General features: G+C 34.1%; 1 protein-coding gene across 3 annotated transcripts in view; it reads right to left on the bottom strand.

The window, feature by feature from the left end:
* Positions 1–13,046, bottom strand: part of castor2 (cytosolic arginine sensor for mTORC1 subunit 2) — a 186,724-nt gene that overhangs the window by 110,387 nt on the left and 63,291 nt on the right. For 2 of the 3 annotated variants that reach the window (XR_007935657.1, XM_028806911.2), the window contains exons 4-8: positions 10,681–10,813; positions 8,652–8,775; positions 6,028–6,135; positions 5,591–5,673; positions 5,204–5,298 (exon numbers count right to left, since the gene is read on the bottom strand). The exons of the other annotated variant lie outside the window; for it this stretch is intronic. Coding sequence is in view for 1 of the 2 variants with exons in the window: in XM_028806911.2 (XP_028662744.1) it covers positions 5,204–5,298; positions 5,591–5,673; positions 6,028–6,135; positions 8,652–8,775; positions 10,681–10,813 (543 nt within the window). In the remaining variant the exon portion in view is untranslated. The remainder of the gene's footprint in view (positions 1–5,203; positions 5,299–5,590; positions 5,674–6,027; positions 6,136–8,651; positions 8,776–10,680; positions 10,814–13,046) is intronic. 3 annotated transcript variants of the gene reach the window in all.

Genomic DNA, 13,046 nt, shown 5'->3' with positions numbered 1-13,046 from the left:
TTAACATTTATATTTTTAATATTTAAGGAAAAAAATGGTTTCAAGTTATTCTTGCCCTTAAGAGTTCTTTGATATGCTAATTTTGTTATTGTGTTATAATCTCCGTAACCAAGCATATTTTTGAACAACAAACAGTACATAATCACTTTTAAACAAGCAGTTAACTCTGATACAAATATCTTCACTGTTTAATACTAACATAACATGAGGTCTGCAAATCTATTCAATGGAGCACTACAGTAAAGGACTGAACCTACAGTCTTCATGTATTTTGCTATTAGATCATGCTGACAGATTGATTACATTGAAGCAAAAAATATCACATTTAAAATCATTTACATCTGTTCTCCAGTATTGACACATTTAAAAAACAAAAGACGCTTATGGAGAGGTGCAAAGGAATTTAAATTGGGCCAGGATTACAAGTTTTTTCATAAGCTTTGTAATGCAAGCACCTATGCATTATTGTGTGGTACTGACAGTAAGGTATTCCTGTGTATTATTTATGTGCGGTAAACTGGTGGGTGAGTGGGTGTATGGTAGTTTACTGACTGGTTCTAAACTTATACTTGGTTGTTATACTGTCCAGAAAAGGGGGTCTGTATCCACATAGCTGGGTGTTGCTTTTTTCATAATTCTCTTTTTTCAGTTTCACACTGCCCTTGTAACTAACTCCCATTTCATATAATGATTATTAGATTAAATTCCCATTCTCTCCACCATCATACTGAACAGTCCACTCACTCACTCTGCAAATTATCCTTAGACATGCATCTGGTCAACTCTTATTTGATAAGCCCAACACCCCTCCCCACAAATTCTTAATCCAGACTAAAATTAATTTTCATTTCCCAGTTGCTTGTCTCAGCAATTACAAATGCTTTGCTTACTAATCTTGGCTTTTGTTATCAGTTTTACTTTCAGTTACTTTCATTGTGTCCCATACTCTAGGGATTTAGTAGCTTCCTGCTGCAAAATGTCAACATTTTAGAAAAACAATTACAAATTACTGTAAAATGTTTAATGGATTCTACATTGATTATTGATTTTGCTACAAAATATTTAATCAAACAAACACGGACAGGGTGGCTCAAGAGTGCAATATACAACTTTGCAAAAGGTTTTGCAACCAGTCAGAAAAAATAGCAATGGCATAGTGGAGCCAGGGAATTAATTATTAACTACTCTCACCAAAACAATTTTTTTCCTCCTCAAAATACCAGAGTTTGAGATCCACTGCACACAGGTGCAATTCTAATATGATTAACACTAAACCAAGCAAGATGCCACTTACAAGAGGTGACTCATTTCAATTACTTCTATTTCAGTCAAAACCAAATTCGGGCTCCTTAACTATTATATTAATGTTAAAGGTTTTTCAATTTTATTCAAAATTATTAAATTAAAAAAAATCTTCCTTTTCAGAAGCCCAGGGCTTCCCCAAACTCCTTGAGGAAGTAGCTTTTATATTAGACCCCTCCCACTGTATTTAAGGAAGCTTTGGAGTCTGTATACGAGGGGGGACCCAAAAATAACCGGAATTTTGTTGTTGTTAGTTTATTTATTTATTTCCGGTTATTTTTGGGTCCCTCCTCGTATAAGGAGAGGCCTTCAGATCCTGAAATCCTCCCATCTAAAAATCTCTAAATTATAAAATAATAAAGTTCAAGGTCCAGAACATAAATTCTGTTATTTCCTACATAAAATGTATACTTTGATTAAACTAAAACAAGATAAGGAGCCTTCTTGATTTCTTTAATGCACTCCAATTTGTAACTGTTAGAGAAGATACTTACACAGGACCTGTAATCAGTCATCCAAAAAGTAATCTGCAATATCAGGAAAGTCTGACCAGGTGGGACTGACAAGCTAATGAAACATTGAATTAAATAACTTGTTAACAGCAGCAACTGGGTTCTAATGTGGATTATTAGTTGATGCAAAACCCTACAACTACTGCAGCCTTCGAGGACTAAAACTGGAGCTAGAATGCAGTTCCTAAGTCAAAATATCCGTGTCTATGTAACAGAACTCAGTAAAGTTTAATAAACGAGAAAAAGAGTGCAAGAAAGAGAGATTCACAGTACAAGAACACAACACCTTTATGCTTTAATATCCATATGATGATGAGAAAACCCAATATACAACATTATGAGGGTATTTTAACTTAGAATGCACATCAAGGTAGCTACAGAATGCATGGCATGAGTTTGCTAAATAATATGAGACAAATTAAGCATAATGTGTGGAATTTTACATTTAGATCAGAGGAGAAATGCATGCTAGCAACTAGGACCTTACTCTGCCCTGACAATAATAACTTGTTCCTGCCAATCAAAAACATAATCACAAAAAGGAGGGCACAAAAACAAAAACTTTATCTTTTGTGTATAACATGAAATAAAAAAAAAAATAGCAATGATAGGAACTGAAACAGACAGTCAAATTGTGGTCTGCGCTATAAAGGCTTTTATAAAGGCATTGAAAACTATAAACATACTTTTAATATAGTGAGATAACTTTTAGATTTTATGTTTTAAAAAACATCATTTTAGACAGAATTTTCTTTGCAAAGATCACAAAAAACCAAGAAAGAAATTAAGGACAAAAGCACCGACACTGTATGCTACTACCAGAAGATTGGAACTAAGGGTCCATCAACACGAAGGTTGTTTCTGATATTGTACCTGATATTATACTTTTGAAGGTCATTTAAAAAAAAAAAAAAAAAAACTAAAGGAGAAATATCACACCACAAAAATCACAGACATAAAACTGGTTTAAGCACAGTGTAGATGCATCATGTTGCACAAATCTCTTCTGAAAAGATAAAATAATTTTATCTTTGCAAACAAAAATGTCTTTCTACAAAGATGAATCCTTTACTTCAAATGTTAAGTAATACTAGGGGGCTTTGCCCCCTGCTCGCTTTGCTTGCCAACCCCCGTTTTTGTTTTTCCGGATACACACTTTTAAGATTTTTTTTCTTTGAATTGTTGCTATTTCATTAGTTTCACTTTTATTTCTGAACTTCTGTAAAAAAAAACAATATTTGGAATCTTTCAAGTCCCAATGTGCTCAATCTTTTTAATGAGGTCAGTGAGACATGTGTTTAATGACTTTGTAGCATAATTCAGAACAGGTTTCTCTGTTTAGAATTTCAGCACAGACAAAACGATCTACATCATCAGCAGTTAATCTTTTTTTTTTGCAAAGTAACCAATAAATGCATGTGAGGTAAACTCCGTGTTTGAAATTCTCTTGACTTAAACTTCAAAGCCTTACAATATTTACATACTTCTGACATATCACCTATGTCCATATATTCGATCGCTATTCGCCCTTTCGTTATTTCTCCGAGTAATAATTTCTCTTTCTTTGCGCTAATGCAATGTTTACTTTCTTTGTTTTGACAGTCATTTTTTTCTGCTTTCATATTCTGTATCTTGCTCTGCATGTGTTTCGCACCTACGTTTTTTTTGAGGCTTTTGAATTCCAGTTTTCATTATCTCTAACCTGCTCTGCATGTGTTTGGCCCCCTTGTTTTTTAACCTCTTTATGACGTTTTACTTTGTTTTCTACTCTTTTATTTCTGACCTCGCTTTTTCCTGCTTTTGTTTCAATGATACCTGGTCCATGGTGATTATTTTCCCTTTTTTGAGTAATAATTTCCGTTTGTTTGTGCTACTGCGATCTTTACTTTCTTTTTTTTTTTTTATACTTTCTAATTTTCCTACTTTCATATTCTTTAACTTTCTCCACATGTGTATCACGCCAACGTTTTTTTTTTTTGAGCCTTTCAAGTTCCATTGCTTTCATAATCTCTAACCTGCTCTGCATGTGTATAGCGCCAACATCCGGATTGGACATGCTTTTTTTTCAATTCCACTTGTTCCAAGCTGATAATTACTTTTCTTATTTTCTGAATTTGCACCTAGATTATTCTTCTTCTTTTTTGTCTCTCCAACGCTTTTGAGTCTCTTTTCTCTACGCTGCTTTCTTCTTCGCTTAGTCATCTACGTTTCATCTATAACGTATTGTCCTTATACGATTTATATGCGCTGGATCTGTGTGGGCTCAAAGCCAAAACACGACTGAGTGTGTTGCCCGCCCCTTGCTCTTATTTGGTTGTAAGTAGGGCGTGTCTTGCAAGAATCTCATGTTCTATGTCATCGCGAGACAGTCCTGGGTCAATCTCTTGGCACAAAGTCTCATGTTTAAGGTCCCTGCGAGACGCTCCATGACCAGTCTCTTTAGTCTCGCGGGTCTTTTAAGTGTCTTCCGTGATCTTCACGTGAAGATCACATCTCGACGCCCTACTGTTTCTCTGCAGGATTCTTTTTTTTTTTTTATAATAGAGAGATTTACTGTCAAAGCTCATTTTAACACATTACTGTGAAGTGACACAGTTTTTGAAGGAATAAAAAATGCCTTTCTTGACACAAATATACACAGTGTTAAGACAAAATAATGTTAGCAGTCATGTCTCATTGCATAAAGTATCAAGGCATGAACTTTTTGTTATAAGAAGGAATACTGCAAGACATGTACATAATTTGGTAATTGTTAACATTTTTCCAAACTTGCATATTTAACAAGCAATTACTAGTCTGAACCCTGCTCAGGCACAGCATGACTATGTCAAAAATCTAAAAAAAAAACTTCAGGTATGTTATATTATGTAAAAAAAGTTCCTGTGAATGAAAACAATTACAACATACTGTATTTACACAGCTTAACAACACACAATACTATAAAGACAACACAACCATCTACTGATAACAACACATTTTTTTACAAAAGGTATTTTTTAAACAAACCACATTATCAAAATCTTTAAAAATAAGGAGATATGTTATTTTAAAACGATATTGTCTAAAATATGATTTCTGTTGTTGTTTAACTGGTAAAGAAAATTAATTATGCAGGTTACATTTTCCATGTATTTTAGTGCTTATATTTATTTAATGCCCAATCATGATTTGAAAAGAGCAAATAAGAATTTAAACTACTTCTTTAAGGTTCCAAATATTTAAGAAAGTGATTTTGCTCTTTTTAAATTAATTTTATTGATCCACATTGAAAAGGTCACTTTGACGCTCCATCAGGTCATTTTACAGCATACCCTATTCAAATTATTCAATAAATTCACTGATCATTACTGCTAAAAAAATAAATATATTCAAAGAAAAGAAAAACTTACCAGTGCATGGTCAAACTTGAAAGTGCTGATATAATAAGCAGGAATGTCAGCAGCAGCAAGAGGTTCAGAGATCTGGGCCACTATTCCACACTCATCTGGGGGTGGGGAGGTAGCGTTATGTGAAATAACCAAAAAGTGGAGAAATATGTAAACATATATTTTAACTTATGAAACTGACAGATGACATTAGGCTCAGGACAGTTACAAATGGTGAAACTGACAATTTTCTCTTTGCAAGTAAACCCATACAACCTGTTGCTGGGACATTTTATTCCTATGCAGACATTTACCTTCTAATAGGTAAAACTATCATTTACTGCAACCAAGAAACACCATATAAAATGTTAAATAATTTTAACACCAAAGGAATTCTAACATGTAGCGTACCGAATCCAAGTGGCTGCCCTCCAATTCGCACCATTTTCCAAAGTTCTCCTGAAGCGCTTGTGAAGAGAACGTTGTTGGGGAATCTAACAAAATATTTTAAACATCAGATGGTGGAATAAGAAAGTTACAATAGACCTAGTACAGTACTGTTCTGCATACTGCCTCTTCAATCTAGAGTTGCCAGTCTAGTTTCAAGTCAAGTTTAGAGTGAACTAAGACTTAAAAGACAGATAAAGAAGTTCTATGAAAACATTTTAAAATTTTCAGTGGTCCAAATAATAAGACAATTTTATCATTTTTGGAAGAAAACTTAAAAATGATGTACCAACAGAAACTGTGACAGGAAAGCAACATGTCTCCCCTCCTCACAGTTAGTCCTCCTCTCTCTCTCTCTCTGTCTCTTAACACTCCCTCCTCAACTATAAGGCCTATCTCACCTCTGTTGAGTCTGCACATCCATGACCAAGGAAATGTAGCCCTCTATCAAAGAAAAGGAGAAAAAACGAATATGACCAGAATCTTCTGCCACTGCTGATTCTTTCATTCTGCAAAAAATATTTAGGATGTGGATTACTGGTTTTGTAACTGTACAAGCAATAAGTATCATATTTTTAATCAAGCAGAAATAAGTTGTTTATAAGAAATCCTATCTCTATGGCTTTATTATAAAAATTACACTAAGGAGACGAAAAATCAAATTGTGATTGTTTTTTTTTCCATATGGTACAATTTATGCAGCCTATTTCTCATTTCAACAGTTTATACAATGAATCTTCCATCAATCTTGAAATACCCTTTGTTCAGTTAAGCAGTGATGCAGTCTAATTTTGTTTTTCCTATCAGTAAGAAATATTTTTGATATCTGTATGAATATTCAATCTCTAATATAGAAAAAAGCAAAGCATGAGTATATTTCAGTAAAAATGATGGATAAGTAAGTAATTTATAAAGTTTTGGATGTGTCCAGACACCTTTGGACAGCACTCCACATGCATGAGTAGTCTGCGGTCATTCCAGTAAATACAAAATGCTCCTGAGACCACATATTAAAAAGCTACTCCTTACTAATGTTGCATACAAAAGGATTCTTTGGACATAAGGACAGCAGCAACTTCACTAGTCAGTGCTACTGCTCAAGTACCATCATTTCCTTTCCATACCAGTGTGTAATGGCTGAACTATGCAAAACAATTTTTTTCCAATATATGAAAGCATGGTTTAAAATATTTTGCGATTCTACGATTAATTAGGAATAAAATAAGTGTTCCATAGACATGTCTCAAAACATTCAGAATGAAAAAGGCCTCCAAAATGTGGTCTTCATTGAAAAATTCTGGATCCAGCATAAGATGCTGAGGAATTCCCATATTCTATAGTAAAAAATATAACAAAGGATAAAAAATTCTTATAATCAATACTATCTGCTTCGAACAGAAACACTTCCTTCCTGTAATTCACTCACACACCCAATAAGAGACCTTTTAAAAAATATTTCAAACAATGCATTTGTTTGAAAACATTTTTAGTATGTCACTGCATAATGTCTGTGTCTTTAGTGCACATGCACAATGTAACAGCAGCACCAACACTAAATAATAGCAAAGAAAAAAATAGGTATGTACCGAACTTTCCATCACTAAAAATACTTGGTCAAAAATGGTGTGTTCAGCATTCGGTCTAGTGAGTAAACATGCAGAATTTTTTTGACCAAATGTATGACACTGCATTATTGATCGACACTGGTTATGGATGATGCTTTGAAACAATATCACATGTTCTAGGAGGAATAAGCAATATGTCACAATAAATTGAACTGTAGGGCAAGGCTGTCACTTTTAGAAGAGAAACAAGCAGTAGTGACCTATCAAGTTAAAACACAATGTTTTAACTGAAGGAAAAGCAAATAGACATGGAAGGGAGAAGGGGGGAAAACTAAATTGTGACACAGAGTAATGCTATTTAAACAAGCTGGGCTTAATAATCAAAATGAATCCATATGAGTTGCTACTCAAGGAATAGATAAAGCACCCTGAAATGCTAACTCCACTCACATTTTATGACTGTTTTATATTATTATGTATCAAGTTATTGGTTTTCAATTCAGTTTTTAAAAAATGTTCTCTTTGAAGAGTATTTTTCTTCAACTTATAATTCAATTTAATTAGAAAGCATAAATTAAAAGGCTAAAAAAACTGATAAAATATATTTGACATTCAGTATTTGGCCCAGTGTTTCCTGGGATTCAGCTTCAGCTAAGAATTTTCATTTTGGTTCACCCTATGGCCACTGCTAGTTTTCCCATCTTGTATACAAAAGGTACACCCACAGGTAAGTATGTCAGGGAATCTGTGGGGACAGGTTTTGTGTGATCAAGATGATGAAGAATGTGGCAATTGTCAACACTTTTTAAAATTCTTTACCCTGTGCTAATTATTGCACAGAATCAAATAGAAATAAAGAAAAAAAAACGCTACGTCTTAACTTTATTAGATTATTGACAACTGGTGATAAAAACACAGGTGGCTGTTGAATTACCAATTTATACTTTTGCCAATATTTTAATAAACTATATATAAATTCTAAGTTATTATGACACAACTAGTGGGATAAAATTCTTAAAATCAATCAACTATGCTATACATCTAAACCTTGACCATAGTCTATAATTCACTGTCTGAAGAAAGTTCATTGTTTCTTTTGGTACAGGACATAGTGATTACTCAGTTCAAAAGACTACGACAAACTAGTTGTGCATGTTGTAAACACCAGGCAGCTCTTCTGGATAAGTACAAAACTGTCAGAAAGTATTAATTTATACAAGTACTACAAGATACAATCCTAAAATGACAAGTAAAGACTATTTAATTGACAAAAACACCTTTGGTTCTTTGGATGTTAGAAAAGTCTATGACAAAAATGTTAAATACCTGGGCACAAATGTTATCATAAAGACATACTGTACCAAAGATTTTACTGTAATCAATTAAGAAGAATTTTTGGTAAGTTTGTTTTCACAAAGTAAGAAGCTTCAAAAAATAACCAAGCAGAATAAAGCACTTACCCTCCAGAATAAAACATAACATCCATCAGCAAAGTGGCAACAGAGGGCAGTGTTTCGGGGTCAAGGCTTGTCACACAGAACATATTGCTGGGACTGGACAGTGGATGAATAATAGGCCTCTGAACTGTAAACAAACATAAAAGCATTAAGTATGCTACAAAAAAAACCCAAAAAACTCACATTTCCCAGCTGCAGATTCATTTCCAAACATGCACATACTCAGCAATATCACCAATGGAAATATATTTGTACCTTTCTCTTTATCCCCTGTTCTACCAATATACACAATTTTATGACAATAAATAACCTATTACACACACAAACACATACATATCTATCATTAACAGGAAAGCACTTTTATACATGTTCCTTTTATTTTGTATTTGCAATATAATACATATAGCAAAGCAAAATGGTATTTTTCTGCTCTTGGGAGTATTTAGGATCATTTTTTTCTATTGAGTGCCCAGTTGCGTTCATTTGCTCATTTTTAATTTCTGCCCAATTACCTGAACCCAATCCAAGTTATAGAGTAACTGCAAGATTTAACGTTACCCAGCAACAAAAGTCATGTTGGAAACCATTTGAGAAAAGGAGCTTTCAGTATCCAAGACCTTGGATTTGCATTTGCAGTAAAACACATGCTTTCCATTAAACTGTACACTGTCATATGAAGACCTTAAACGTTTCAGATGTTAAAAATAAAAACCCTTTAAAACAGAACTATAGATAGATAGTGGTAGTCAAATAGAACCTGATACACAAAAATATATAAATACAACACACAGAGATGTCTTCAACTACTAACAAGAAAGTACCCAACATTCTGAGATACTCTGTTGGTTGATATATGAACTGTCCCTAAAACAACCAGTCTCAACTTGTTTTTTATTTACTAAAGATATCATCAGGTTTGAACTTCATAGCAACATTCAGCCACCAGTAAACTTGATAAGACAAGGGCTGAAAGCCACCCGTGTCACCTTTATATTTAAATTTATTTCTGTTGTTTGTTGGAACCTTAAATATAGGAAAGAGAGAGAAAACAGACTTGAACTAATGTGAGAAGTGAACGGATTTTGATATATTCAGATGTATGATGAACACCAAATTATAATATCTAAATGTGAAATTATGTCCAACTTCTTCCCATAAAATTCACCTTAAATCACTACACTTAGCATTTTATAAAATAATTAGAATGTTTACAATGGAAATATTGAACACCCCTACAAGTTTTAAGGTTTAATTTATAACCTTTAAACATTCCAAAAATGATGCCTAATATAACTTCAAGAATAAATTATTTTTATTGCCATTACGTTTCTAAATTAATATTGAACACAATAAAAATGTTGTTTTTAATATACTGGAGTATTTAATCTGGTACAATATGTATTTCTTAATTTATTTTATATTTGGTTTCTATCAGATCAGTGCCAAAAAATGTACCCAATTAGGTTGTGGAAAGTATTCAGTACAATAAATATAAAAATGCAGTGATTCCTCAGAAATATTAATCCCAATAATGCTACTATAACACCTTCATAATTGGGACAAACTGTGAGTGGTTTCTAAGCCTTCACTGAAGATGAAGTCTAATCACTGACAAGTTAGATGAAGTAAAAATACATAGCAAACTGTAAAAAAGCTCCTTATTTTATTCTGTACTATTTGTTTATTTGCTTACTCTCAATATCACACAAGGTAACTGTATAAAAAATTGTTCAGGGTATTGAAGGCAGCTAAAAGTGAATGCATCCAAATTATACTAATTAAGAACCTGATCTTAATTTCCATACAACATCTTTTCTTAGCTCATAGATCATGTTCCTCCTGGAATTCTGGCCCTGTTTCTGCACAACTTGATGCAGACTGATGCATCTTCACCAAAGGCTTAGATGGTATGCGAGTTTTACCACTCCATTACAATAAAGTAATTCAATATTTTATTTATTCTAATAAATAACCTGGAATGATGAATTTACAGTATAGGAAAAAACTAAAAAAGTAATGATGATCTCTATACCTAGCTTGGGCTTCACGAATCCATTGGTTACTGCCAGGCTGTTAGCTGCAACTGTCTCTCCATTGATAACACGCAGTAGTGTAAACTCCGCGGCCAGGGTATGCATAACCAAAGGCAGGTCCCGTTCTCGTACCTTGATCATAAGAAATACCAAAACAATAAAAATGCTGGCAACTGGCAAAAAATGCTAAATATTTCTTTGTGAGAACTAACCACTACAAGAGCAAAATGAAGTTATCCCTAAAAAAAAAGGAAGGCTGCAGGAGAAGTCAGTTCAATAGCTGCAAAGTAGTCCAAGTAAATATTTATTTTAATGACTAATAATAATAATAATACATTTTATTTATATAGTGCCTTTCCCATGCTCAAGGCACTTACAGAATATAATAAAGAACGGCAGAATATACAGTATATAGCATTGTACAAACCAGATAAATAAATAAAGAAGATTAAGACAGTAAATTCTGAAAAAAAAAACAGACAACATAATTGATGGTCTAGCACACACATACAGGTTACATTGGCATCTTGACAGAGAAGTAAACTGAGAGAAAGGTAATAAAGTCAAGTAGAGCTAAAAGCCTTCCTGAACAGATGAGTTTTGAGTTGTTTTTTAAAAGAATTCATGGAGTCAGCTGACCTGATTAATTTTGGTAGGTCATTCCAGAGTCTGGGCGCTATACAGCTGAAGGCCCTGTCACCCATAGAGTGTAGATTAGTGAGGGGCACAACAAGATTACCAGAATCAGAGGACCTTAGCGGGCGGGCAGGCACATAGTGATGGAGGAGGTCACTGATGTAGTTTGGCGCGAGGTTATTTAAAGCTTTGTAGGTTATTAGTAGGATTTTATATTCAATTCTGTAGGACACAGGGAGCCAGTGAAGACGGAGCAGGATGGGTGTGATGTGCTCGCTGCTGCTGGTTCGAGTAAGGACTCTTGCAGCTGAGTTTTAAATAAGCTGGAGCTGTGATATAAGATTAGAAGGGGCACCTGCCAGTAGGGAATTACAATAATCGATGCGGGATGTGATAAAAGCATGGACAAGTTTCTCAGCATTAGAGAAGGAGAGGAAGGAGCGAACATGGGATATGTTACGGAGGTGAAAGTAAGAAAGTTTCTTAATGTGATTTATGTGGGCGGAATAAGTGAGGGAGGAATCAAAAATGACACCAAGATTTTTTACAGCAGAGGCAGGTCTGATGAGATCATTGCCAAGATGGACTGGGAAGGAGCTCATTTTATTAAGTTGCATTTTAGTCCCAATTTGACTATTAGTATCTGATGCTGATTCAAGAATTTGTTTTTTACTTAAAAGTAAGGAGAACAAACATTGTAGCAAGAGAAGGGGTACAGAAATCATTAGTATGTAAACTGGAACTGATCCCATTTACGATATATAAAAATTTGGTTGTAAAAACCATGGGCTATGTTTAGTTACTTACAGTTTATATACTGTATTAAAAACACCTGAATGACAACTCATTTAGCTAAGCTGCAACATTTGCATTACCATGCAATTCAGGTATAGTCAGTGATGGCAAGAGCAAAGACAGTCATGATACTGGAATAAAACAGCCTAGACCTTCTTAATGTTTCTGTCAAGTCTGATCCCCTGATTTGTTTTATTGCAAAACACAAATCATGGGATCAGGCTGGACAGAAACATTAAGAAGAGAAGAGAGGCTTTAATTCAGACCAGAGCAGACTTGCAACAACATATTGATAATTATTTTATAAGTCAAACTGTCATACTTTTTCCTAGAGAACTGCTTGATTAAGCAGAGAACCAACTTCAGTCCTACTCTTGTTACCAAAATTACACCTTACACCACCAAGCTGGAAAATGTGCCTCTATGTGTTAATTAAATAATGCATAAATTAAGTAAAGTATTTGACAGAAGCCATTATCATAAGATCCTATACAGTTAGGTCCATAAATATTTGGACAGACACAACTTTTTTCTAATTTTGGTTCTGTACATTACCACAATGAATTTTAAATGAAACAACTCGGATGCAGTTGAAGTGCAGACTTTCAGCTTTAATTCAGTGGGGTGAATAGAACGATTGCATAAAAATGTCAGGCAACTAAAGCATTTTTTTAACACAATCTCTTCATTTCAGGGGCTCAAAAGTAATTGGACAATTGACTCAAAGGCTATTTCATGGGCAGGTGTGGGCAAGTCCGTCGTTATGTCATTATCAATTAAGCAGATAAAAGGCCTGGAATTGATTTGAGGTGTGGTGCTTGCATGTGGAAGATTTTGCTGTGAACAGACAACATGCGGTCAAAGGAGCTCTCCATGCAGGTGAAAGAAGCCATCCTTAAGCTGCGAAAACAGAAAAAACCCATCTGAGAAATTG

This window comes from Erpetoichthys calabaricus, chromosome 8, assembly GCF_900747795.2.
Source record: "Erpetoichthys calabaricus chromosome 8, fErpCal1.3, whole genome shotgun sequence".
Classification (NCBI taxonomy): domain Eukaryota; kingdom Metazoa; phylum Chordata; class Cladistia; order Polypteriformes; family Polypteridae; genus Erpetoichthys; species Erpetoichthys calabaricus.
The sequence above is the reverse complement of the archived record's forward strand: the minus strand, read 5'-3'. Positions and strand labels throughout refer to the sequence as shown.